The 21945-nt window shown below is 38.2% G+C and overlaps 3 protein-coding genes across 3 annotated transcripts; 2 read left to right on the top strand and 1 right to left on the bottom strand.

Annotated features, from left to right (window-relative positions):
• Positions 1-3409: 3409 nt before the first annotated feature.
• On the top strand, positions 3410-9652 carry LOC113706647 (probable sucrose-phosphate synthase 1). Its single transcript, XM_072062484.1, has 13 exons — positions 3410-3615; positions 3799-3888; positions 4250-4491; positions 4978-5041; positions 5542-6246; positions 6408-6527; positions 6673-6804; positions 6943-7119; positions 7703-7756; positions 7842-7904; positions 8033-8941; positions 9044-9171; positions 9270-9652. Exons 1-13 carry the CDS (start codon positions 3421-3423, stop codon positions 9541-9543), a joined length of 3153 nt encoding a protein of 1050 aa, XP_071918585.1. The 5' UTR covers positions 3410-3420; the 3' UTR covers positions 9544-9652.
• A 2576-nt stretch (positions 9653-12228) lies between these two features.
• Positions 12229-16576, top strand: LOC113707031 (probable glycosyltransferase At5g25310). Its single transcript, XM_072062388.1, has 4 exons — positions 12229-12795; positions 12991-13124; positions 15398-15749; positions 15849-16576. Exons 1-4 carry the CDS (start codon positions 12319-12321, stop codon positions 16521-16523), a joined length of 1638 nt encoding a protein of 545 aa, XP_071918489.1. The 5' UTR covers positions 12229-12318; the 3' UTR covers positions 16524-16576.
• A 529-nt stretch (positions 16577-17105) lies between these two features.
• Positions 17106-19753, bottom strand: LOC113707033 (ACT domain-containing protein ACR2-like). The gene is made up of 7 exons (XM_072063820.1): positions 19748-19753; positions 19486-19581; positions 19250-19364; positions 19006-19073; positions 17956-18696; positions 17734-17838; positions 17106-17621 (listed from the first exon to the last, which is right to left on the bottom strand). Exons 1-7 carry the CDS (start codon positions 19751-19753, stop codon positions 17274-17276), a joined length of 1479 nt encoding a protein of 492 aa, XP_071919921.1. The 3' UTR covers positions 17106-17273.
• Between the last annotated feature and the right edge of the window lie 2192 nt (positions 19754-21945).

Here is a 21945-nt window from a genome sequence, read left to right as displayed (position 1 = left end):
ATAAAAAAAAAAAAAACAAAGACGTAGGGGAGATATCTGGGGTAAGTGGGTTCTTCTTTAAGGCCTAATAGAGGCTTCCCTACTAATTTTCCCGTAGTCCCACATCGATTCTAAAGGGTTTGGAGGTTGGATAGTTAAGTCCCCAAGTTTACCTCAAGAGTTGCCGGTTTTTGGAGTTAAATTTGGGATTAGGTTTAATTAACTAACTTCAAAAGTCTGATTAAAAAAAATAGGCCCTTGGTTAGTTTGTAATTAGTACGTAATTTTGGGATTTTTTTTGTATTTCACAAAATCCAATTGGTAAAGAAAGAATTTCTAAAGGATAGCATGCATTACTAGTAAGATTTCTTGTTATCATTTTCTCTTTTTCTTTTGGGTCCTCTAAAACATCTTATATCTATTCCAAATAAATGGGAAAAAAATTAAAAAAAGAAATGGATGAATCAATTCTTCAAGAGGAGGTACACTTGAAATCCAAATGAAAACTAATCCAAGGGCACAAATGAAAATCCCTGGAATTCATTTGTGGGCAAACATGCAAAGAAGAAATTTTGGGTACTTGTTGAAGGAACTAAACAAAATAACTTTTTACTCACCCAAGAAAAAACAAGAAACTAACGAGAGATCAGTTTTGCTTAGTCATGGGGCTTAACACCAGACCAAACCAGTTCAACCTATCACGTGCGCCTCTTGGCAGTTGGGTTGACTCCTGCTCGACCGTTCCCCCGTGTCTGGAAAACAGTACTACTTACTCCAAAAAGGAATCGGCCCCAAATCCCATTTATGATTAACCAATGCCTGTCTCTGCAGTGGTGACTTAAATCTTATCAAGATATACACCAAAATTAATTACTTCATCATTTAAAATGCCTGGAAGAGTTAAAAAAAAAAAACTTCAAATTTATGAAGTACTACTAGCATCCTCTCGACCAAAAAAAGAAAAAAAATTCCTAGCATGGATTTGTATTAAGACTCACCCTAGCAAAAAATTGAACTGGCAGGCTATGGGATTAAATTGTAGTGGAAACTCTGACCCGCTCACCAAAGAGTAAGGACGAATATTGGAGTTGATCAACGGCCCCTGGGGCCAAACAAATATATATATATATATATATAATATATATACACAAAATCATTCTGTGTTTTTTCTTTTGGAAAGTCTAATATTTGTTACTAGACATGGAATACATACAAAAAAGTAGAAGTGATAGATCTTACAAAATTTAATCTACAGCTAACTTATATAATTCCATATAGCATATTTGACTGGCTCCAATACATATAATTTCGTATCATATACTTGACTAGTTTATTGGTTCGACTCTCTAACATGCTTCTTTCTTCACATAAGATTTAAATATTCTTAGAATAGTATTTTGAAACTAGAACTGGGCTAGTCAATTCAATTGGTTGAACTTGAATTTAGTTAGCAGTTTAGATTGAATTAACACTAGTGGTTAAGGCACATCCAATAATATGTGCGCTACTATAGATATGTGTTTTCAAATTTGGGTCGGCTCGGTTGGTCCAACCGGTTAAATCGAGAATCAATCAAGCATTCGGTTCGAGTTAGCTCATAAAACCGTCTAACAAGAACCTGATTAAACTCGGTCAAAAATCGGGTTCAACCGAAAATTGGTTAAACCAGTAAAAACCCAATTTTTCTTTTTTTTCCCCTTTTACTTTTTTTTTTCTCCTCCTTCTTCTTCTTCTTGAGCCCGCTTTGGCCTTTGCCAATACATAGTTTTCCAACCCATTTACAAAATCAACCTTTCTTCCATCAACCAATTTTCAACCCATCAAAAAATTACTTTTAAACATATTTCTCAAACAAGATCTAATTATAGATCTTATATTTAAAAAATGATAAAAAGACAAAAAGATGGGGAGACGGAGAATAGAGAAGTGTGAAAGAAAATTAAAGACTAAAGTTTAACATTTGTGATTTTGAGAAGAAAAAAAGACAAAACTGAAAAAGGAAAAAATGAAAAACAAAATGGAAAAGAAGAAAAACTCCTGCTATTGTAGAGAAGTCGGAATAGGAAGAAGTTTTATCAATTTACGGTTTGACCCCTAGAGTACTAGAAAACTATTATTACACCTAGAAGCATTTTAGAACTCTTAGCTACAGCCATAAATTCTTGTATTACTTTTCAAATAAGCCTCCAATTAGATTCTAAACTTGTTGAAGATGCAATAAATTGTAAATTACATAAACTGCTACTTAATTATACTACCTTATTTGTATTTTCTTGTAAAGTATCTTAAAAACATCATACATATATTGCATCTACCTTTATTAGTATTAATGTGTTTATAGAAATTTTACATAATATATTATTTTAAAATTAAATATATTTATAACATCATCATGATATCATTCAATTCTTAGATGGTTCGAACCAGTCGAATGCATTGACTCTTGACCTCGATCGAGTCGATGGCCGATCCGAGTTTTAAAACATTGCTATAGATATGGAATGATGGTAGGAAGGGGAGCATTTAAAATAATGTAATCTCTTTATAAATAAGGTAAGATTAGAAAATATATTACATGATATAATTCGTTTCCATTAGAAAATATATTACATGATGTAATTCGTTTCCACCAAACCCCCTCCCTCTCACTTTATATATAAAATAACCTTGTCAAAAATAGGATTTGACCGGACAAAATCCGTGGGAAACTGAAATTTCTTTTGTTTCCTTGACTTATATTTCATGATCAAAACTTTAATATAATATATTATTTATTTGTGATCTTCGGATAATTTGGACAATTCATTTTCAGCAAGGATCCTTCAAAGGCACATTGCTGCAATACCTTTGGAGCCGGTGACAATTTCTTCTGGTTACATCCCGTCGGAAATAATGCAGGACTGTTGCATTCTAAATTCTTGCAAAAAAAATTTTTTTTTTAATAAAAAAACGTGAAGCAAATGCAAATCCGGTTTGGTTTCAAAAAAAAAAAAAAAAAAAACGTGTACGCTAAAATCAGATCAGATGAGAGTGGCACACTACAACTAGTAAATCGGAAGAGTGACACCCCCACTACCAGAAACTCTGCGACACTGCCGTTGTGTTGTGGCTTCCTCTTTCTACCACTGATTAACCATGTCCATCACTCCATTATGCTTCCATTTTTCACATCTTTCCCTCACACCATTTTAGACCCATTATTACATTCTTTATCCAAATCCGCATGCAGTTACTCATTCCATCAAAAAACATCAAGAATGGTGGAGTAATTCTCATCATCAGAAATACACCCGTTATCCTAACATAATTTGTTTCCATCAACATCTGCTAATGCGTGCTTGTGGGTTTTGATTCCTTATCCGGTTGGGTTACCACATTACCATATATATATATAGATATATCAACCAATCAAATTGAAGAAAAACGGGAAAAGAAAGAAACATGGCGGGAAACGATTGGATAAACAGTTATCTGAATGCGATCCTGGACGTGAAGGATCCATCTGGCGGAACGGCCGGCGACTCCAAGCCATCTCTGATGTTGAGGGAGAGGGGCCGATTTTGCCCCGCCCGCTACTTCGTTGAGGAAGTTATCAGCGGTTTCGATGAGACCGACCTTCATCGCTCCTGGGCTAGCGTAAGTGCCACCTGGTATCTGCTTCTCAATACTTGTTATCTCCTCATCTCGCATGCATTTTGCAGCTCCTATAAATATCTATTTTTGCTCCCCAGTTCAGTTACGGTCAGTAGCGTTTACTAATTCATCTGCATGCATTTAAGGCTTGTAGTATTTTGAGTGATTGTAAATTCATTTTTGCAGGCTTCCTCGATTAAAGATTCCCAAGAAAGGAATACTAGATTAGAGAACATGTCCTGGAGGATTTGGAATTTGGCTCGCAAGAAGAGAAAGGTCCTTTTTTTTTTTGTGCAATGTGGTTTTGTGTTTTGCTTCTATCTTTTATTTAAGATGTTCACTATTTGTGTCATTGTTGGTTGTGAATGCAATTTCGCCATTTCTCTCTCATTCTTCTCTGATTTGGAGGTGTGACTTAAGCAGTTTAGGGGCATCATTGCACTGATACGTTATTGGTTTTTCATTTTCATTTGCAAATCGCATTGCTATTTGCATAATGCATTTGCTCTATTCATTGATCAGTACAGAAGTTAGTAACAAACGAAAAACAATATTATTAGTTCACAAAGTGGCGCCTTTCACAATCTTCATTTACATTTGTGGTTGGCCCTGCCTCTATACTCTTGCTACTTCATAGATTGAGAGCAAAGAAGCCCAGCGTCTGAACAAAACGCATGTTAAACGTCAAAAAGCCCGATGGGAGGCTACAGCTGACATGTCAGAAGAATTATCTGAAGGAGAAAAAGCAGACATGAAGAGTGATCTTTCAGCTCATGGTGGTAGCACAAGAGGAAGAATGTCAAGGGTCAGCTCTGTGGATATGATGGCGAATTTGGCTAATCAATACAAGGAAAAGAAACTTTACATCGTACTTATCAGGTACTTCCATTTTCTTTTGGAGTCTTTACAGGAAATGTTTACTTTTATGTATATTTATCAGATCGTGGCTTCATGTACCAAATGTTTTGCATCCGATATTTTTGTGTGATGGATGCGAGAAATAGACTTTCATTTCCAGTCTACTATTTATATTATATTTATTTTATTGAAAAAAATAGAAATTATTTCTTTTTCTTTTTCAAAGGAGTTTTAGATTTATCATCCCATAACTCGGAAGTTTCTTAAGACTTAATTCATTCTGAATTATTCCTTGTTTTTCAAACGAATGCTTTATTTCAGTTTTAAGAAAAAAAGAGGTTCCAAGGTAGCGAAAAAAAGATCTTAATTTACACAAGTTACTAACTTTAGTTTGTAGTGTTTGGTGTTCCTAACAAGCATTTTGATCCCCGTTGTGAACTGGCAGGAGACCATTGAGCTTTGACTCAATAGAATGTAGTTATCCTAACATATTGAGTTTTTCTGCAGCCTCCATGGCTTGATACGAGGAGAAAATATGGAGCTTGGTCGGGATTCTGATACTGGGGGCCAGGTAGATTTTAGCCTGGCCTATGTTACATGAACTCAATGTGAGAATCGGGTTCCACTGTGGACAAGAATATCTCATTACTCGTTTTGTTCAAAACACAAAGATCAGGATGCATACTAGAATTGTAACAAATTGAAAAATAAGATTGGAGCAATTCTATTACAACTAGCTCATGGTATTCCACTTCCACCCGTTGTGGGTCAAGTAGGTGCTATGTAAAATGTGTAAAAAGCACTAAGTGCATGGTGACATACAAACTAGCTTTAAGATGCCTTTTTCAAGTTTACTCCAAGTATCTAACCATATTCTGTTCGTTATCTGAGTATGTCTGTTAAAATGTGGTATTTTCCTACATCATGTGAGAGCCCATGTAACATATGGCCAGGCTTCTTTTTGGCAAATTTGGTTTTCCTTTCCTGAAAATCAGGCTTCCATAATGATTACATGCCAACTTTTGAAAGTCAATTCAATTGATTTTCTCCTGCACTCTTTTGCTTGCTCAGGTTAAGTATGTTGTGGAACTTGCTAGAGCATTAGGTGCAATGCCTGGAGTCTATCGTGTTGATTTGCTGACTAGGCAGGTTTCAGCGCCAGATGTAGACTGGACTTATGGTGAGCCAACGGAGATGCTGAATCCACCAAGCTCTGAATCTGATAACTCCACAGATGAAGGTGGGGAGAGCTCTGGTGCATATATTATACGCATACCATTTGGCCCCAAAGATAAATACATTCCGAAAGAACATCTCTGGCCTTATGTTTCAGAATTTGTTGATGGTGCACTTAGCCATGTTATACAGATGTCTAAGGTTCTTGGTGAGCAAATTGGTAGTGGGCAGCCAATCTGGCCTGTTGCCATTCATGGGCACTATGCAGATGCTGGTGATGCTGCTGCTCTATTGTCTGGAGCTTTGAATGTTCCAATGCTTCTAACTGGCCACTCACTTGGCCGAGACAAACTTGAACAAATATTGAAGCAAGGACGGCAATCGAGGGAGGAGATTAATTCCATGTACAGAATAATGAGGCGGATGGAGGCTGAAGAGATTTCTCTTGATGCAGCTGAAGTAATTATTACAAGCACAAGACAGGAGATAGAAGAGCAGTGGCAGTTATATGATGGATTTGATCCTATATTAGAGCGCAAACTTAGAGCAAGAACCAGACGCAGTGTAAGCTGTTTCGGAAGGTTTATGCCGCGTATGGTTGTAAGTGCCTACTCATATGTCTTAGATAAACGATATTGTTTCTGTCCTGCATGTTTCAAATTGTTCATTAATTATCTTCCTGCATATGCACTCCCCTTGAGAGATACTTTTGCCTCTTGGCAGTGAATTAAGTAAAGGTTGTGTCATCGACTTTTTCACAGGTTATTCCTCCTGGAATGGAATTTCACAAGATTTCTTCACAAAATGGTGGGGACCTGGAAGGTGATGGAGGAGAAAGTGAAGGACACTCTGGAACTCAACATCCACCCATTTGGTCTGAGGTTAAAACTATTGCTTTTTCTCCCATTATGATTGATTGTACAGGCAGGCAGTACCAATTGTTCTTCCACATTCCCCACCAGCGCTTGGTTAGAGAAAATACTTGAATTAGCTTTATGATCTTCACTGTGGCATATGCCTTTTCAGATAATGCGCTTCTTTTCAAATCCCCGCAAGCCTATGATACTAGCACTTGCCAGGCCAGACCCCAAAAAGAACTTAATTAACTTAGTCAAAGCTTTTGGAGGGTGCCAGCAGTTGAGGGAGCTTGCAAACCTAGTATGTTATATCAATTGTTGTAAGAATGTATTCAAGAACTACTTTCTCCAGGCTGTTGCAATATTTCTATTTTTGAAACAATTCCTCTTTATCAAATTTCAGTTTTTCATTTTGATTCATTTTTCTATTTCATTGCAGACTTTGATAATGGGAAATCGTGATGCAATTGACGAGATGTCCAGCACAAATTCATCTGTTCTTCTTTCAATATTTAAATTGATTGACAAATATGATCTGTACGGTCAAGTTTCATATCCTAAGCACCACAAGCAGTCTGAAGTTCCTGACATATATCGGCTGGCAGCAAAAACTAAGGTATCTATTTGGAACGTTTTAAACTAAGGTATCTTCCAGGGGCCTCCATGAGTTTGCTATAAGCAGCTGCTAACCTTAGAATATTGGTGTCGCGTACTATCTTTTTCAGTTTGAGACCATTGAAAGTCATTCATTTTCTGTTTTAGGAACATTCTCTTGTCAATTGAGCAGATGATGCAAATGTTCTTTGCTTAGTAGTGGGCTTCGGAAAGCTTGCCTGTTTTGACTTTAATAACAGAGATGTAGTAATAAAATCACAGGACACATGACACAGAGACTTATCATCATTACCAATCCAAGTTAAAAAGCAGATTTGAATGAAAGGGTGGTAAACCTGTATAGTCCACAAGGCATTACTTACTTAAGTGTTTGTTGGCAGCTGAGGTTGAGGCCCCAGGGATTAGAGGTCTTGGGTTCAAATACCCCTTCCCCCTCCCAGATTCTTAAATCCCACCATTCCCTTGCTATTTAAAAACAAAGAAAAAGAAAAAAAGGCATATAATCCAAAATATGCGCAGCAAAGATAATGTCTACCATTGCTTACATTGTTTTCACTTGTAGTTCCTATCAACTTCTTTTGCAGGGTGTCTTTATAAATCCAGCTTTTATTGAACCATTTGGTCTCACTTTAATTGAGGTTCTCATCCCTAACTCCTATTTACACTTGTGCTTGAGATCTTAGGTGTGTGAATGTACAACTCAACCTGCTTTTTTCTGAACAGGCAGCAGCCCATGGTTTGCCAATGGTCGCCACAAAAAATGGAGGTCCTGTTGACATTCATCGGGTTTGTCATCATTGCTGGATCCTTTTTTAATTGCTCATGAGTTTTACTCTTTTTTTTTTTTTTTCCCAAGTGGAACTTCAGTGGAAATCTGAGGCTGGTTTCCTGGACTGACATTTAATTTGTTTCAGGTTCTTGATAATGGTTTGCTAGTTGATCCCCACAACCAGCAATCTATAGCTGATGCACTTCTGAAGCTTGTTTCAGAAAAGAAACTTTGGGCAAAATGTAGGGAGAATGGGTTAAAAAATATACATCTATACTCGTGGCCGGAGCACTGTAAGACATATCTTGCACGCATTGCTAGTTGCAAACAGAGGCATCCACAGTGGCTGAGAAAAGATGATGAACATACAAATTCAGACTCGGACTCCCCCGGAGAGTCTTTGAGAGATATTCAGGACATATCTTTGGGCTTAAAAATGTCATTGGATGATGAAAGAGTCGAGGAGACCGGGAGTTCTGAAAAAGATCTAGATTCGGTACGAGAGGCAGGTGATGGGAAGAGTCAGGTGGAGAATTCGGCTTTAGCATTGTCAGGAAAGGGTTCAGCGGAGAAAGCGGAGCAGAGTGCATTTCCTACACTGAAGAAGAAGAATTTCATTTGTGTTGTTTCTATTGATTGTGGCTCTTTGGATGATCTTGCTAGTTTCACCAAGACAATAGTTGAGGCCGGCAGTATGGAAAGAAGTTCATGCTCCGTCGGGTTCATACTGTCAACTGCATTGACTATATCAGAGACCAACTGCCTTTTGAAGTTAGGGGGGTTTAGACCGAGAGATTTTGATGCATTCATATGTAATAGTGGTGGTGAGATATACTATCCCTCTTCATGTTCTGAGGAAAAGCCTTTTATAGTCGACTCAGATTACCATCTACATATCGACTACCGTTGGGGGGCGAATGATCTGAGGAAAACCTTGGTTCGTTGGGCGGCTTCTGTAAACCAGAAGAAGAAATACGAGGATGGACCAGCTATGACAGAACATGACTCAGGATCCACGCATTGCTATGCATTCAAAGTCAGAGAACCTGAAGTGGTAAAGCAGTACTAGTTTTTTTAACGTTCTCTTTTCTTGATCTCTTCCACAAAGTACATAATTCTTGATCTCTTTTCTTGGATGTCTAATTTCTTTCAACAGCTGCCACCAGTCAAGGAAATCAGGAAACTGATGAGGAATCAGGCTCTTCGTTGTCATGCTATTCATTGTCAAAATGGTATGGGGTTGAATGTGATACCTGTTCTAGCCTCCAGAGCTCAAGCTCTTAGGTAATCACTGCTGTTTAATTATCCTCCTGATTTTCATTTTCACGCTCGAAGATCAACAATTCATTTGATCATGTTTTGTCCCGCCCGCAACTCTGAAGGTACTTGCAAGTTCGATGGGGAATCAAATTGTCAAATGTTGTCGTCTTTGTTGGAGAATGCGGAGACACGGACTATGAAGGACTGGTTGGTGGAGTGCACAAAACTGTTGTCCTGAAGGGAGTCTGCAGTGATGCCCCTAAAATATACAGCAACAGGAGCTATCCGCTCGACCATGTTCTGCCGGTAGACACCCCAAATATTATTCAGTCTCAAGGACGAAGTAAAGATGCAATTCTTGAATCACTGAGAAAACTAGGCCTTCTCAACAGCTAATCACTGAAAAAACTAGGCCATATTTTTTTCCTAGTATAATGAATTTCTAAAATATACTTATCCATTTATTTATTCAAAATTGATAATCAAATGGACAAAGTTAATTTTTTTTTTATTGGAAACACAAATCTTGTTCAAAAAACCACTACTGATTTTGAGCTTGTATTAGAAGTGCGCTTTTTTTTTTTTAACACAAGCGCCACAACCCCAAATAGATTCAAGTCTAGTTTAGTATTAATGATTTACAGCCCACATTATATGCTGATAATGAGCTAATTTCAATTTGATCATCCTTCATATTCATTTTGTAATTTCAATTTGCTTTTCACTACTTCACTTGGCATGTTCATGCTTAACACCATTAGAAGCGTTACTAGTTTAGCTGCACGTCAAGAGAGCGAACGCTTTTAGAACTCTTGAAGTGGACCTAACAGTCGGAGATGGAAAGAATGTAGAGAGGGTTAAAAAAAAAAAGAGGACGTGTTTATCAAATATATTTGTTTTTTTTTTTTTTTGTCAATACATGGGTGTCCTGGTCAATCCTTACGGGGCCCGACTAATTCCCTGCAGTCCGGGCTCGACGCCCCAACCCGACCCAAACACGATAAGTGCGCGGAGGAATCCAGTAGAGCAGAGACTCGATCTTGGGACCAAGTGGTCACCAGGGGAAGGTGGTGACGCTAGGCCATTCACGCGGGGGTTATCAAATATATTTGTTGCATTGGTAAATTTTGTATGGTGTACAAGTCCGTATATTTTGTCATGTTGGTTTTGTAGACATCGCTGGAAGAGGCCTTTTTCTCTACAAAACTTGAGCCTCAATCCACAATGATAAGAATTCCAACTCATTAATTACCTGTGGGTTGCATATTCATAATAGCGACTCAGGCAATTCTTACTGATGCCATGTAAGAAGAGAGGTGGTGGGATGGTTTTTTTTTTTTTTTTTGGTTTTCTTTTTGACTCAAAACGATTATTTTACATGTTGAAAGCTGCAGCAGCGTTCAAATAGCTGCACCCATCCGAACATCTTAAGATTAATGATTAAATCAAGGCGTAATTAAATAGAAAATCTATTGTAGATTCTTTTTAATTGATTTATAGATTTGAGATTTGAGGTAATATTATTCATTTTTATCAATTTCCTATTCGGACACACATATAACATTTGTTAAAATAGTTTATGTTACAAAACTATTTAATGGTCAAAATTTTGAATGAATAACCCAAAATGCTCTCGTGAAATTGTGAAGTTCATCTTACCTTCTTACAAAATTATTCAAAAACTATAGAACATGCACAAAATTTCTAACTCATTTTCAACTCTCATCTCTACTATTTTAACCCTTTTCATATTACCACATTTCAAATTACTACTATTATCGCCATGACCATTACCACTATTAATCCCTAAATTCTAAAACGTCAATCGAAATTTAAAAAATTTGTATTGTTAAGCTCAAAAAATTTTAATAATCGCATCAATATAACATTCTATCCCTCAGCTGCTGAAGTACCACTGCTAGGCCTATCTTTTTTAAACCTAATTTACATACTCTTCTATTTATATCCAGATCCTCCAAGAAAAATAAAAATTAATTTTTAATATGTTATTATTGTGTCTAGGACATGATCGATTATTTCACGAGTGAATTTTATTTTTATTTCCATTAAATGTCTAATTGTGTGATGCAGGTGCATTCATATGAACAAGATTAGAAGTGGATTGTTTAATTGTATGAAAAAAATATTACTCCCTCCGTCCCGTTTTGTTAGTCTTGATTTTTTTTTCACACAGATTAAGAAAGTGTAATTAATTTGGTTGGAAACATAAATTTAGATTAATAATTTCCTAAAATACCCTTATGCTAATAATGCAGTCAATGTATTCAATGTATTGGAAAAGCTCAATGTATTCAATGTAGTGGGTTAGTATTTAATAACAATGTATTAATAACAAGATATTTAATAAGGGTATTTTAGACAATTTGAAAGATTACTACATTTCTTAATGGGAAAGTGGACTACAATTTGGGACGGACGAAAAAGGAAAACAAGACTAACAAAGTGGGACGGAGGGAGTAATATGTTAAGACTATTATGGTCATTTTGTAGAGTCAAAAGAGGTATGTGTTATATTGAAAATCTCAAGAATATTAGGCGAAATTGTTCGACTCTTCTGAAATAATCCCTAACCCAAAAAAAAAAAAAAAAGAAGAAAAGAGAGAAACAAAATTTTGGGGCCATGACACGAGAATGTAAAATTAGAATAATGAAGGCATGTGGACTGACTGACTAAGTACTAAGAAGGTTGTTAGTTCGTTAGTTAATCGCAGAAAAATTTTTAGTTCCCTCCCCCCCCCCCCCCCCCCCCCCCCCCCCCCCCCCACACGCCCACGGCATGGATTTTAACGACTTTTTATTCTTTTTTGAATGGCTTTTTAGCCGTTTCAACTTTCAACTCTCAAGTCTCAACTCCGACCGATGAAATCCTTCCCACCTTCACCTCCTCCATCTTCCTCTTTCTATCTGCCCTTGCCTTGGCCCTTCCCTTGCAAGTTGCAACACACACACACACTCACACTCTCTCTCTCTCTCACACACACACACTTTTTACCTCTCTCTCTCTATATATATACACACATGACACTTAACCAAATTAGGAAACCACAGAGTAGGAGTATATCTTATTAATATTTACACACTCATTTCTCTGAGCTCCGTCTTATACAAAAAACACGCACAAAACACGCACTCCCCTCAACCAAAACGCAAATGGTGACTTATACAAACCATACCAACGCCGCCGGTGGTGATGATCATAACAACAACAACAACAACAACAATAATGATAGTAGTAGTACGGAAAATTTTCACGGGACAGGAAGCGGCGGTAGTGGAAGAAGTAGTACGAGTACTAGCAGTAGTTCTTCTTCTAATTACTGCGTATGGCTTGTTTGCAGCGTCATGTTTCTAGTGTCGTCGGTGATGGTTGTGGCGGTTTTCACCATCGTCTCTTCTTCTTCTTCTTCTTCTATTGCTGCTTGGTCACCACCTTTCAAATTCTCAGCATTCAAGTCCGCCGGAACAACGACGAAAACAGCCACGCCTCCAAATATTTCCTCCTCCAAATCACTGGCCTACTATTTCATTCCCAACAACATCATCTCTGCTGCTGCCACTACTACTCTTACTGCTAATGCTACGACTACTCCTCCACCTGATCCTCACCTTCCTTCCCCAATTATTCTCGTATGTCCTCTTTCTCTCTTCTGTTTTATATTCAGGACTAGCATATATTATAGTTTTTCTGTTATCTTAACTGCATGCCTCTTTTGTTTTGAATTCTCCTCCCGATCAATCGGTCATCTTTAATTTCCTCACGAAATATGGTATAATATCGTCTTCTCTGCGTAATTACGCATGCATATATGTACATGATTGCAGACAAGGCAAGAGATTCTGGAAAGAGGACTTGCAAAAGCACGAGCAGCGATTAGAGAAGCCGCAGCTTCTCATCGGAATTTTTCTGTAACCGCCTTCTCCGCCCATATTTACCGCAATCCTGCTGCGTTTTTCCAGTACGTTTCCTTTTCTTTTCTTTTTTTTTTAAACTTAAATGCATTAATGCTATTATTCATTGCCTTCCTGATCTTTTTTCTTTAATTTCCGGATATATAAAATTATTATTATTTATTTCTTTCCTAACCGGTGGATATATACAAATTGAATGTAGTAACCAGTAATGAAGTTGGGAGATGGTGTAATCCAGGATCATACAATTAATTGCCTGCAATATTATTCTAAAACGTAGGGGATTTTTTTTTTTTTTTTTTAAATACGTTCCAAGTGTTCAGGCACATAGCATAAGCAGTTTAACCGAAATTTAAAATCTAAAGTTTTAAAATATAGTTCCATATTAAATTGAACAATATATATATACATATATATATATATATATTCATATAAAGGTGGACAATATTTGCAAAAGTTAGAAGAGGGGCATGCAGGGGATTTTGTTAATCAATCCAACAACTTGCCTTCAAAGTCACCCACCAAAATCACACCTAGCAAAATACTACTACTGCTACTACAATGCAATGCAATACACATTGCATGTGTTGTGTGCCTTTTTTAAATTTCCAAATATAACTGTAAGAGAGAAGACTTGTAGTTGACGTTTCAAATGTTGTGTAGAACGTAAAGAATGTGGAATGTGGTGCGTCTCTCTCTATTCTGTTCTGTGTTCGTTGATTTAGTCCTATGGTATAGTGTTGTGCTTGTGCCCACACATTCATTGTTCCCTTGCTCCTTACTCCTTCCCTCTTTTCTTCCACTTGATTGTCCCCCCCCCCCCCCCCCCCCCCCCCCTTCTCCAAAAAGCTGCCCCCCTTTCCTCTTTACCATAATTTCCCATTCTCCCCCAAATTTAATTTCCTGGGGTTTGAAATACGTCTGCAAAACAAAACAAAAAAAAAAAGAAAAGAAAAGGAAAAAGTAAAAGAAAAGGTCTCCAAAATGGGATGTGGAAATTTGGAATGTAACTTGTAAGACGGGTGAGTGAGTGATGGTGAAATATTCAACGCGCTTAATTAATTAGCTAGTAGGGCACATTTGAGTGATTTTGATATAATTGAAGGACATTATAGGAAAGAAATTTTGGAGGGGGAAGTATAATACTACTTTTGTAAAGTGGTTGTGATAATACTCATGATTTTACTTTTAATGATTTTCCTTGCGATAAAACCAACTACTGTTTCTTCGTGTCATTTGAGTTGCCTGTCAAGTGAATGAATTTCGTTGATTAGCGAGGCAAGATTTTCGTGTGCATGCGTATATTTACTCTGACAATAAATTGCCATTCTTATCCAATCCAATTCATTACAGCTAATTATTACATTCAACCTTCTGAGATTCCTTTCCTCTAATTCGCTAGTGTTTGCTGGTTTCAGTACAACTGGGATTCGTGGGTAGCCTTAAGAAAATTTCCAAGGATTTCAGGAATATTGTTTCGTCCTTATGGAATGGACCAGAAATTTCATCAATTTCCCTTTTAAGAATTTTTACCACAGCCTCTTACATCATATGATTAGATCCGTCTTCCGGATAAATATGACATTCTCCCGAGTTCATGAATTTTTATCCCTTGGCAACGGAACCGTTAAATCTTTTTTTTGTTTCTAATAACTTAATTTCCCTTTTTGTCGTGACGTATCTTATAAGACAATTGGCGTGGAGTTTAATCTAGCGGATCATATAGAACTTTCGACAGGTCATGATTTTAACAGGAATCTACTTTTCTTTCCCCAATATTTCATGTGTGATGTTTCGAACTGGTTGCAATTTAACCAACCATCTAAATTCTATTTCCAAGTCAACAGCACCTTGCAGGTCATGCACAAGCCTTAATTTGTTGCTCCATTACCTTACGCACAAGGACGCATTTTGCTTTAACTACCGGCAAACTATCAAATAATTCCCCATGTGCATGAAAAAAGTGAGAAGATTTTTTGCACCTTCTGCTCTTTCATAGTTCCAGTCTTGGAAGATATGCGTACAAGCCTTTCTTGTATCGTTACCTTACGCTGAAATTGCAGTAACATTTTGCAGCATCATACCTCGTGGAGAGGGGAATTAGTCATATTGTATTTGTATTTGCACTTGCTTACTTTACAGATAAGTTATCCCCTATTAATTAACACGTACCTTCAGGTACCGCCATAGAATTTTGAAAATTATTGTTTGATTCTGGAGTACAATTCATGAACCATTCAACTCTAAACCTAGGGGTGACTTTGACTAGCTTCAGAAGAAAATACTCAAATATTAGAATGGACTTGCTTTCCACATACAGGAGTTATGCTGAGATGGAAAAGAGATTTAAAGTGTACGTATACGAAGAAGGGGAGCTACCAATTGTACATTACGGGCCGTGCAAAAATATATATGCGATTGAAGGAAGATTCATACACGAAATGGAGCACGGTGGCGACAGATTCAGGACCAGAGATCCTCATTCGGGTCACGTGTATTTCATGCCTTTCAGTGTCACTTGGATGGTCAAATACCTCTATAAGCCCAATACATATAATATCTCCCCACTGAAACAGTTTGCATCTGATTACGTGAGGGTCATCTCCAAAAACCACCCCTTCTGGAATAGAACCCAAGGAGCCGATCACTTCATGCTCTCCTGCCATGATTGGGTAATTAAGTTTCTAGAATTCTTTTGGCTCTTTTTATCACTCACTTCGGTTTTTCCTGTGAGCTGAAACTCTAAACTCCACTCTATATATATTTTGCAGGGCCCGCATGCCTCAAGGGGTAATCCATTTCTTTACAACACATCAATAAGGGTCTTGTGCAATGCCAACTCCTCAGAGGGATTCAACCCAAGAAAAGATGTCAGCCTGCCTGAAATTCAACTTTATGATGGTGATGTGTCGAGCAAAATCCGGAACCCTCCACCAGCCAACAGATCAAGACCCTACCTAGCCTTCTTTGCTGGCGGATTACATGGTCCAATCCGGCCGATTCTTGTCCAGCACTGGAAGGGCCGGGACGCTGCCATCCGTGTCTATGAATATCTGCCTAAAGGTCTAGATTACTACACCTTCATGCTGAAATCGAAGTTTTGCCTGTGCCCTAGCGGGCATGAAGTCGCCAGCCCAAGAATCGTTGAGGCCATTTATGCTGAATGCGTCCCTGTGATCCTCTCGAAGCATTATGTTTTGCCATTTAGCGATGTGTTAAGATGGGAAGCTTTCTCCATAAAGGTTGAGATATCTGAGATCCCTCGACTGAAGGAGATTTTGATGGCTATTCCGGACGATGAGTACAAGAGGCTTAAAGAGGGGTTGAGAGCTGTGAGGAGACATTTTGTATTGAACCACCCAGCTCAGAGGTTTGATATGTTTCATATGATACTGCATTCTGTATGGCTTAGGCGCTTAAATTTTAGACTTGCTCAGAAGCTATAGACAATGTACAGAGACAAACATATATAAAGGTTTTTTTTTTTTTTTTTTGATATTACGTATCATGGATTCGAATCGGTCAATATCGGCCGAGTCAGAGCGAATGGTCGCGGATATGATAAGCGGATATTATCATATCCGCGATTCGGGAATCGGTATCATACTGGTCCCCTCTGCCCAGTTACGACTCGGCCGATAAGTATCGATATCGACTGATATGGCGAACCATGCTTATACCAGTCCCTTTAATTACCTTCCTTTCATATTTACAGTCATTTAATTGATACTCCCTCCGTCCCGTTTTCTTAGTCTTGGTCTTTTTTTCACACAGATTAAGAAAGTGTAATTAATTTGGTTGGAAACATAAATTTAGATTAATAATTTTCTAAAATACCCTAATGCTAATCAATGTAGTCAATGTATTGGAAAAACTCAATGTATTCAATGTAGTGGGTTAGTATTTAATAACAATGTATTAATAACAAGATATTTAATAAGGGTATTTTAGACAATTTGAAAGATTACTACATTTCTTAATGGGAAAGTGGACTATAATTTGGGACGGACGAAAAAGGAAAACAAGACTAACAAAGTGGGACGGAGGGAGTATATATATACACATGTGACAAATGATAATGTACACCAGGGCATTACTTGATTACTAGTATTTACATATCCTCATCATCCTCCTATATATCATATATGGTCTATGAGAAGTTATGAATTGGCTGACCCATTATGTGTACGTACATTTTATCCGATGGCGATGTTGTGGGATAAACGCTCAACGTGAGACCTCAGAATGTCCCCAACAGAGAACCGAGGCCTTCCATTTCCATTTGGGGGTGAGGTTCGGCTGATAATTGGTGTTTCATTTTTGACATCAAGATCTATTGGTCCCATCTCTCTCTTCATTGTTTTAATAAACTCCATATCGACGTCGTTGCCTGACATATCCCTCACATAGAAGGCATTTACCGCATCCTCGCCCTGTGTTGCTATATCTGCCCTGACTACAGCTAGGCCATTCTCCCGAAGAACCCGAGTTATGTCAGAAAGAAGTCCTACCCTATTAGTTGCACGTAACTCTAATCGAATACCCTGTTTCAATAGAAATTTCATCAAAATCCAAGACATGCCGGTATCCCATTTATTATATGATGAATCATAAGGGACAGATGTTGCAAAAGAAGGAAGGATTTCTGGAACGTACCTCACAAACCCTACGCTCTATGGCGGCCTCCAAGCATTTTATGACTCTTTCCTTTTCACCCTCTGTATTCAAGGCACAGCCATCAATGCGCCTTATGAAATACTCCTACAGGTTGATTGATGGGCACATATGAACGAATGCTGTGAAGAAAATACTGGCCAGCTAGGTAGTGGTATTAGGCAAGGCAGATTTGCTCATGAGCTAGTTTCACTTAAAACGTACCTGAAATGCATAACCTTCATCAGAATCAACGGAAGCATGGAAGATGACGTATTGCAGGTCAGTAAGAGTGCAAACAGTATCAAACATGAGCCTTCTGCGATCCTTACAACTCACTGTGACTATTGAATATCCCCTCTCATCACAGCTCTCAATCCGCACCTGGCATTCTTTCTTCTCCCGCTCCTCCTCATCTTCGTGGCCACCAAGTGGAATATTCGCCGTGGACCTCGGCCACGAGCTCGACGGCCCTGAAGCTGAAGGAGGCCCGTCGAAGTCGCGAACGGAGAGCATGAGCTGATGCAACCGGCGTTCCACATCAGTCATGGTGCCTTCCCAGCGGCCATGATCGGGAAGGCCAGCAAAATGTTTCACCTCTTGTTGGTTGGTGCAGACGTCATCTCCGGCGTTTTGAGACGTGGTGGCTCTGAGGACCGTGGTAAGGTGGTCTTCGATGGTGGCGAGGCGGTGGTCATCAATCGGAGAGGATGTGGATTGGTCGGAGATGTAGGCAACGCATGCTAAGCGAGCATTGTGGCTCCATGCATGTGCTTCCACCACATTAATATGAAGATCGGCCAAGGCAGCAGAAATTTCAGAGAAAAGGCCAGGCCTGTCTTTTCCCCTCATCTCTATTGCTGTGGGTTCATGAGCAGATGTCTTGGACTCTAAGAACTTGGTATTTCTGGCCCTTGCTTTTGCCATGGCCTCCTTATTTGCTCCAATGGCCTGCAGTACCATTTCCTTAATTTGTTAGTCCATGTATGTACCTGAACCAGTAATGAGCAGGCTTGCTAGCATTAGACTGCATGTTCAACAGCAATTACTTTTAACGCATTATTTAGTGAACACCTTAAAGGGCTTTCATGCCCACAAGTAAAATTGCCTAGATTACGGATTTACCATATAATAGTAAGCTTAAAGAATATTTTTTGATGGGGCAGCTTAATAAGTTTACCACACTTCTCCCAAATTAAATGCATACATGCATGTTGGGGAGAAATTAATTACCTTCTCTAAAAAAAAAAAAATTGGAGGGAGAGAAGGATTTACCTTCTGTATATAGTTGATAACATTCTGATCAGTAACTTTGTTCCCACTTCCATCTTTAACATGAAACACTGCAAAATATCCAAAAGAGTACCAAGTGAAGGAGGGTGGTAAGTTTTAATAAGTAGGCATATTCTCCAGCTGCAGGTTGGGGCGAATTGTCATGTACTTGTACAAATCTATTAAATATGTCAATTGTAATATCATTTTCAAAGAGAAAATTCAATCAGGATGGTTGAAGGATTACCGTCCATGAGCCATCCAGCATCAGAGGAAATGTAGCTCTTCAATATGGTGAGGTTCATATCAGTAAGCGCTTGCACCACCTCCAGAAGTAGGCCCTGCTTGTTTACGCTATCGATCTGCCAAGTAATAATGTGCATGTCAGTATTGTATGATTTACCATTCATTGCTAATACTTTCTTTCTCCTTCCCTAATTAATCAGTCAGGATTGCCACTTGTGGCCTCCCTAACACTCTGACCTTTAAAACGGTGCACTCGTCTGAGCTTTCATTGTCAATTGTAACTCTGCATCTGTAAGGGAAAAAAAAAAAGGAAAAGAAAATAAAGAAATTCCACTATCACTTGATATTTAGCTCCAATCTAAAGAAATAGTCAAATTATCGAGCGTTGCTAGACATCATTTCAATTGCTCCAAGACACGTGCATAACATCAGATGTTAAAATTTGACCCAGATTTTGGTGATATATTTCAGAACAGGAATGCAATGTAAAATATCAGACGTGCATGATGACTTACACAGGGCCGTAAACTCTTTCTGAAAGGCCATCAAAATCGGGGTCAAAGTAAGGCCAACTAGCTGTATTCATGCCGCAACCTACACACATTTAAGGCAGCAGACGAAAGAGGTGAAAATGGATCGGAGTTAACCGTGAAAAATGCAAAAGAATCACATCATTCATTCATAAACAAATGCATCGAATAATGCAGCTATTGCTGAATCAAATCTATCTGCATTCCCATTTTGCGGCAATAGTCAATGAATGAATGATTTCTGAGTAGGGAATAAGTGAAAAAGAAAGATCAGCTAATTAATTACCTGGAAACGGTTTTTGGTAGATGCAAAAGTGTTGCAAGGAGATATAAGATTAGCTGGAGAAATATGCGATGGACCAAATTAAAGAAAGAGAAAGATCATTATGAGCAGGTGCGAAAGAAGAATACGTTGAGGAGCTGCGGGCAGCTCAACAATTCCAATGGTGCTAGCAAGAGGAGAAAAAAAAGGAACAAATTTCAAGTTTTTCTATCTTTTGATGAAGAAGATTAATATCTCTCTCTCTCTCTCTCTTATTTTTTATACACGGATGGTTTTGAAAACAGTAGTATCAGAGTAAATATGAGAAGGAGACAGAGGAAGAGAGAAGTGGCTGACATGACTCATAATTGGTTGGAACTCAATTGGCTGTGAAATTGAGAGAGGAGGCTTAGCTTTAAATAGAATGCAAATGACAATAGAAAGAAAACCAAACAAAGGGTGGATGAATTTCCTTTAATTAGAAGTTGATACACATTTCTCAGATCCATACTTGTAGTCAAATGAGATTTATCCGCCACATTTATATTGAATTTGATTGATTTGGTCTTTGTGTGATTGATTTCTTCTTTTTCTGCTTCCTTCTTTCTTGTTTCCTCTCTCTTTTACTAGTCATCATGTCGGTGATGATGAGTGTCCTCCTCCACCGCTGTCCATAAACGGCTCCTTCATGCACGGAACGGAACCTCTTCATTTTCTGCGGCCTGTCCAAACTTGTACATTTGTCACATTTCTTGCTACTTGCGTGGCCGCACCTACACAAGTTCAATGGTAACCGGAACTCCTTTGTTGCTGTTGTTGACGTCGTTGTTTGCATGCATTTTCTCGTGTACAAAGTCGGCCGGTGGAGGGCTGATTAAAAAAGTGTTTTACTTGTTAAATCCGCTCAATGGTTTCATATGTAAGGGTGACAACAGCCCGAACTCGGCTGGGTCGGCCGATAAAACTCCGATGAACCTAAATTTTAATTAGATCATTGGGTGGAGTTTGGACTTGCATAAATGAGTATAATTATATGGATTATGACATAAAGTGTTAACAATTTATATATAAATTTATAATAATAAAACATCTATTACATATAATTACGTATTTAAGCATGAGTTTGAACCGAACCCGATTTAAGCCCGACACTCGTATAACAGTAGTATATAATAGTGTGAGTTGAGTTTGAACCTTTTAATTTGAATCCAAAGCCCAAAAATTGTGAAATTAAAAAATTGGTGTAATTTGTAAGTCGAGTTTAGACTCGTCGTCGAAGCCCACCCAAAATTTCCAACTGACACCCTTATTAATTAATATGTCTGAGCATTCACAAGAACCAATATTTTTTTTAAAAAAAAATATTTATTCCTGTTGATGCCTAACAACATTAGTACTTATACTTGAAGAAAATCAAACGCAGCACCATCCCTTCTGTAAGTAAGATCCCTATAACATTCACTAATTTTGTTCTTTTAAAGTTCATTCCCCCCCCCCCCTCCCCCTAGGCTAGGCTTCGCTTTTCTTTTGAGAACATTTCTAGACTCATGGCATGGATAATTAAATCTAATACATAAGCAAGGGGGCTGTTGGCACTTGGCATTGGCCACAACCTAAGATCATCACAAAGTAGACAGTCAAAACGATTGATCCTCCATAGTTCTGATTGATGATGGGATGTGACTCTGATGCATTAATCACCGCTAACTAATACTACAAGAAGCAAATCCGAAAGGATGCCCAGAATAGGATTTGTCCAGTGTAAATGACGAAGCCAAATCCGAAATAATAACGAAAGTTAAACCGGAAAGTTTCTCGTGGAAGACAGGCGGCCATTTGTTCAATTATTGTTTGTGCGTGAGAAATGCTACTACCAACGAAGAGTTTGCTGCTGCAATGATGTAG

This window comes from Coffea arabica, chromosome 8c, assembly GCF_036785885.1.
Source record: "Coffea arabica cultivar ET-39 chromosome 8c, Coffea Arabica ET-39 HiFi, whole genome shotgun sequence".
Lineage (NCBI taxonomy): Eukaryota > Viridiplantae > Streptophyta > Magnoliopsida > Gentianales > Rubiaceae > Coffea > Coffea arabica.
The sequence above is the reverse complement of the archived record's forward strand: the minus strand, read 5'-3'. Positions and strand labels throughout refer to the sequence as shown.

What these genes read in the sequence shown, in the direction of transcription:
- LOC113706647 (XM_072062484.1), top strand. Translation starts at nt 3,421, where the DNA reads ATGGCGGGAAACGATTGGATAAACAGTTATCTGAATGCGATCCTGGAC. An exon ending in ATTCTGATACTGGGGGCCAG is followed by an intron (nt 5,042 to 5,541) that starts GTAGATTTTAGC and finishes TTGCTTGCTCAG; the next exon opens with GTTAAGTATGTTGTGGAACT. An exon ending in TTGGTCTCACTTTAATTGAG is followed by an intron (nt 7,757 to 7,841) that starts GTTCTCATCCCT and finishes TTTTCTGAACAG; the next exon opens with GCAGCAGCCCATGGTTTGCC.
- LOC113707031 (XM_072062388.1), top strand. Translation starts at nt 12,319, where the DNA reads ATGGTGACTTATACAAACCATACCAACGCCGCCGGTGGTGATGATCAT. An exon ending in TTCCTTCCCCAATTATTCTC is followed by an intron (nt 12,796 to 12,990) that starts GTATGTCCTCTT and finishes ACATGATTGCAG; the next exon opens with ACAAGGCAAGAGATTCTGGA. An exon ending in AATCCTGCTGCGTTTTTCCA is followed by an intron (nt 13,125 to 15,397) that starts GTACGTTTCCTT and finishes TTCCACATACAG; the next exon opens with GAGTTATGCTGAGATGGAAA.
- LOC113707033 (XM_072063820.1), bottom strand. An exon ending in TGCTGGATGGCTCATGGACG is followed by an intron (nt 19,074 to 19,249) that starts GTAATCCTTCAA and finishes GATATTTTGCAG; the next exon opens with TGTTTCATGTTAAAGATGGA. An exon ending in TAGAGCGTAGGGTTTGTGAG is followed by an intron (nt 17,622 to 17,733) that starts GTACGTTCCAGA and finishes CTATTGAAACAG; the next exon opens with GGTATTCGATTAGAGTTACG.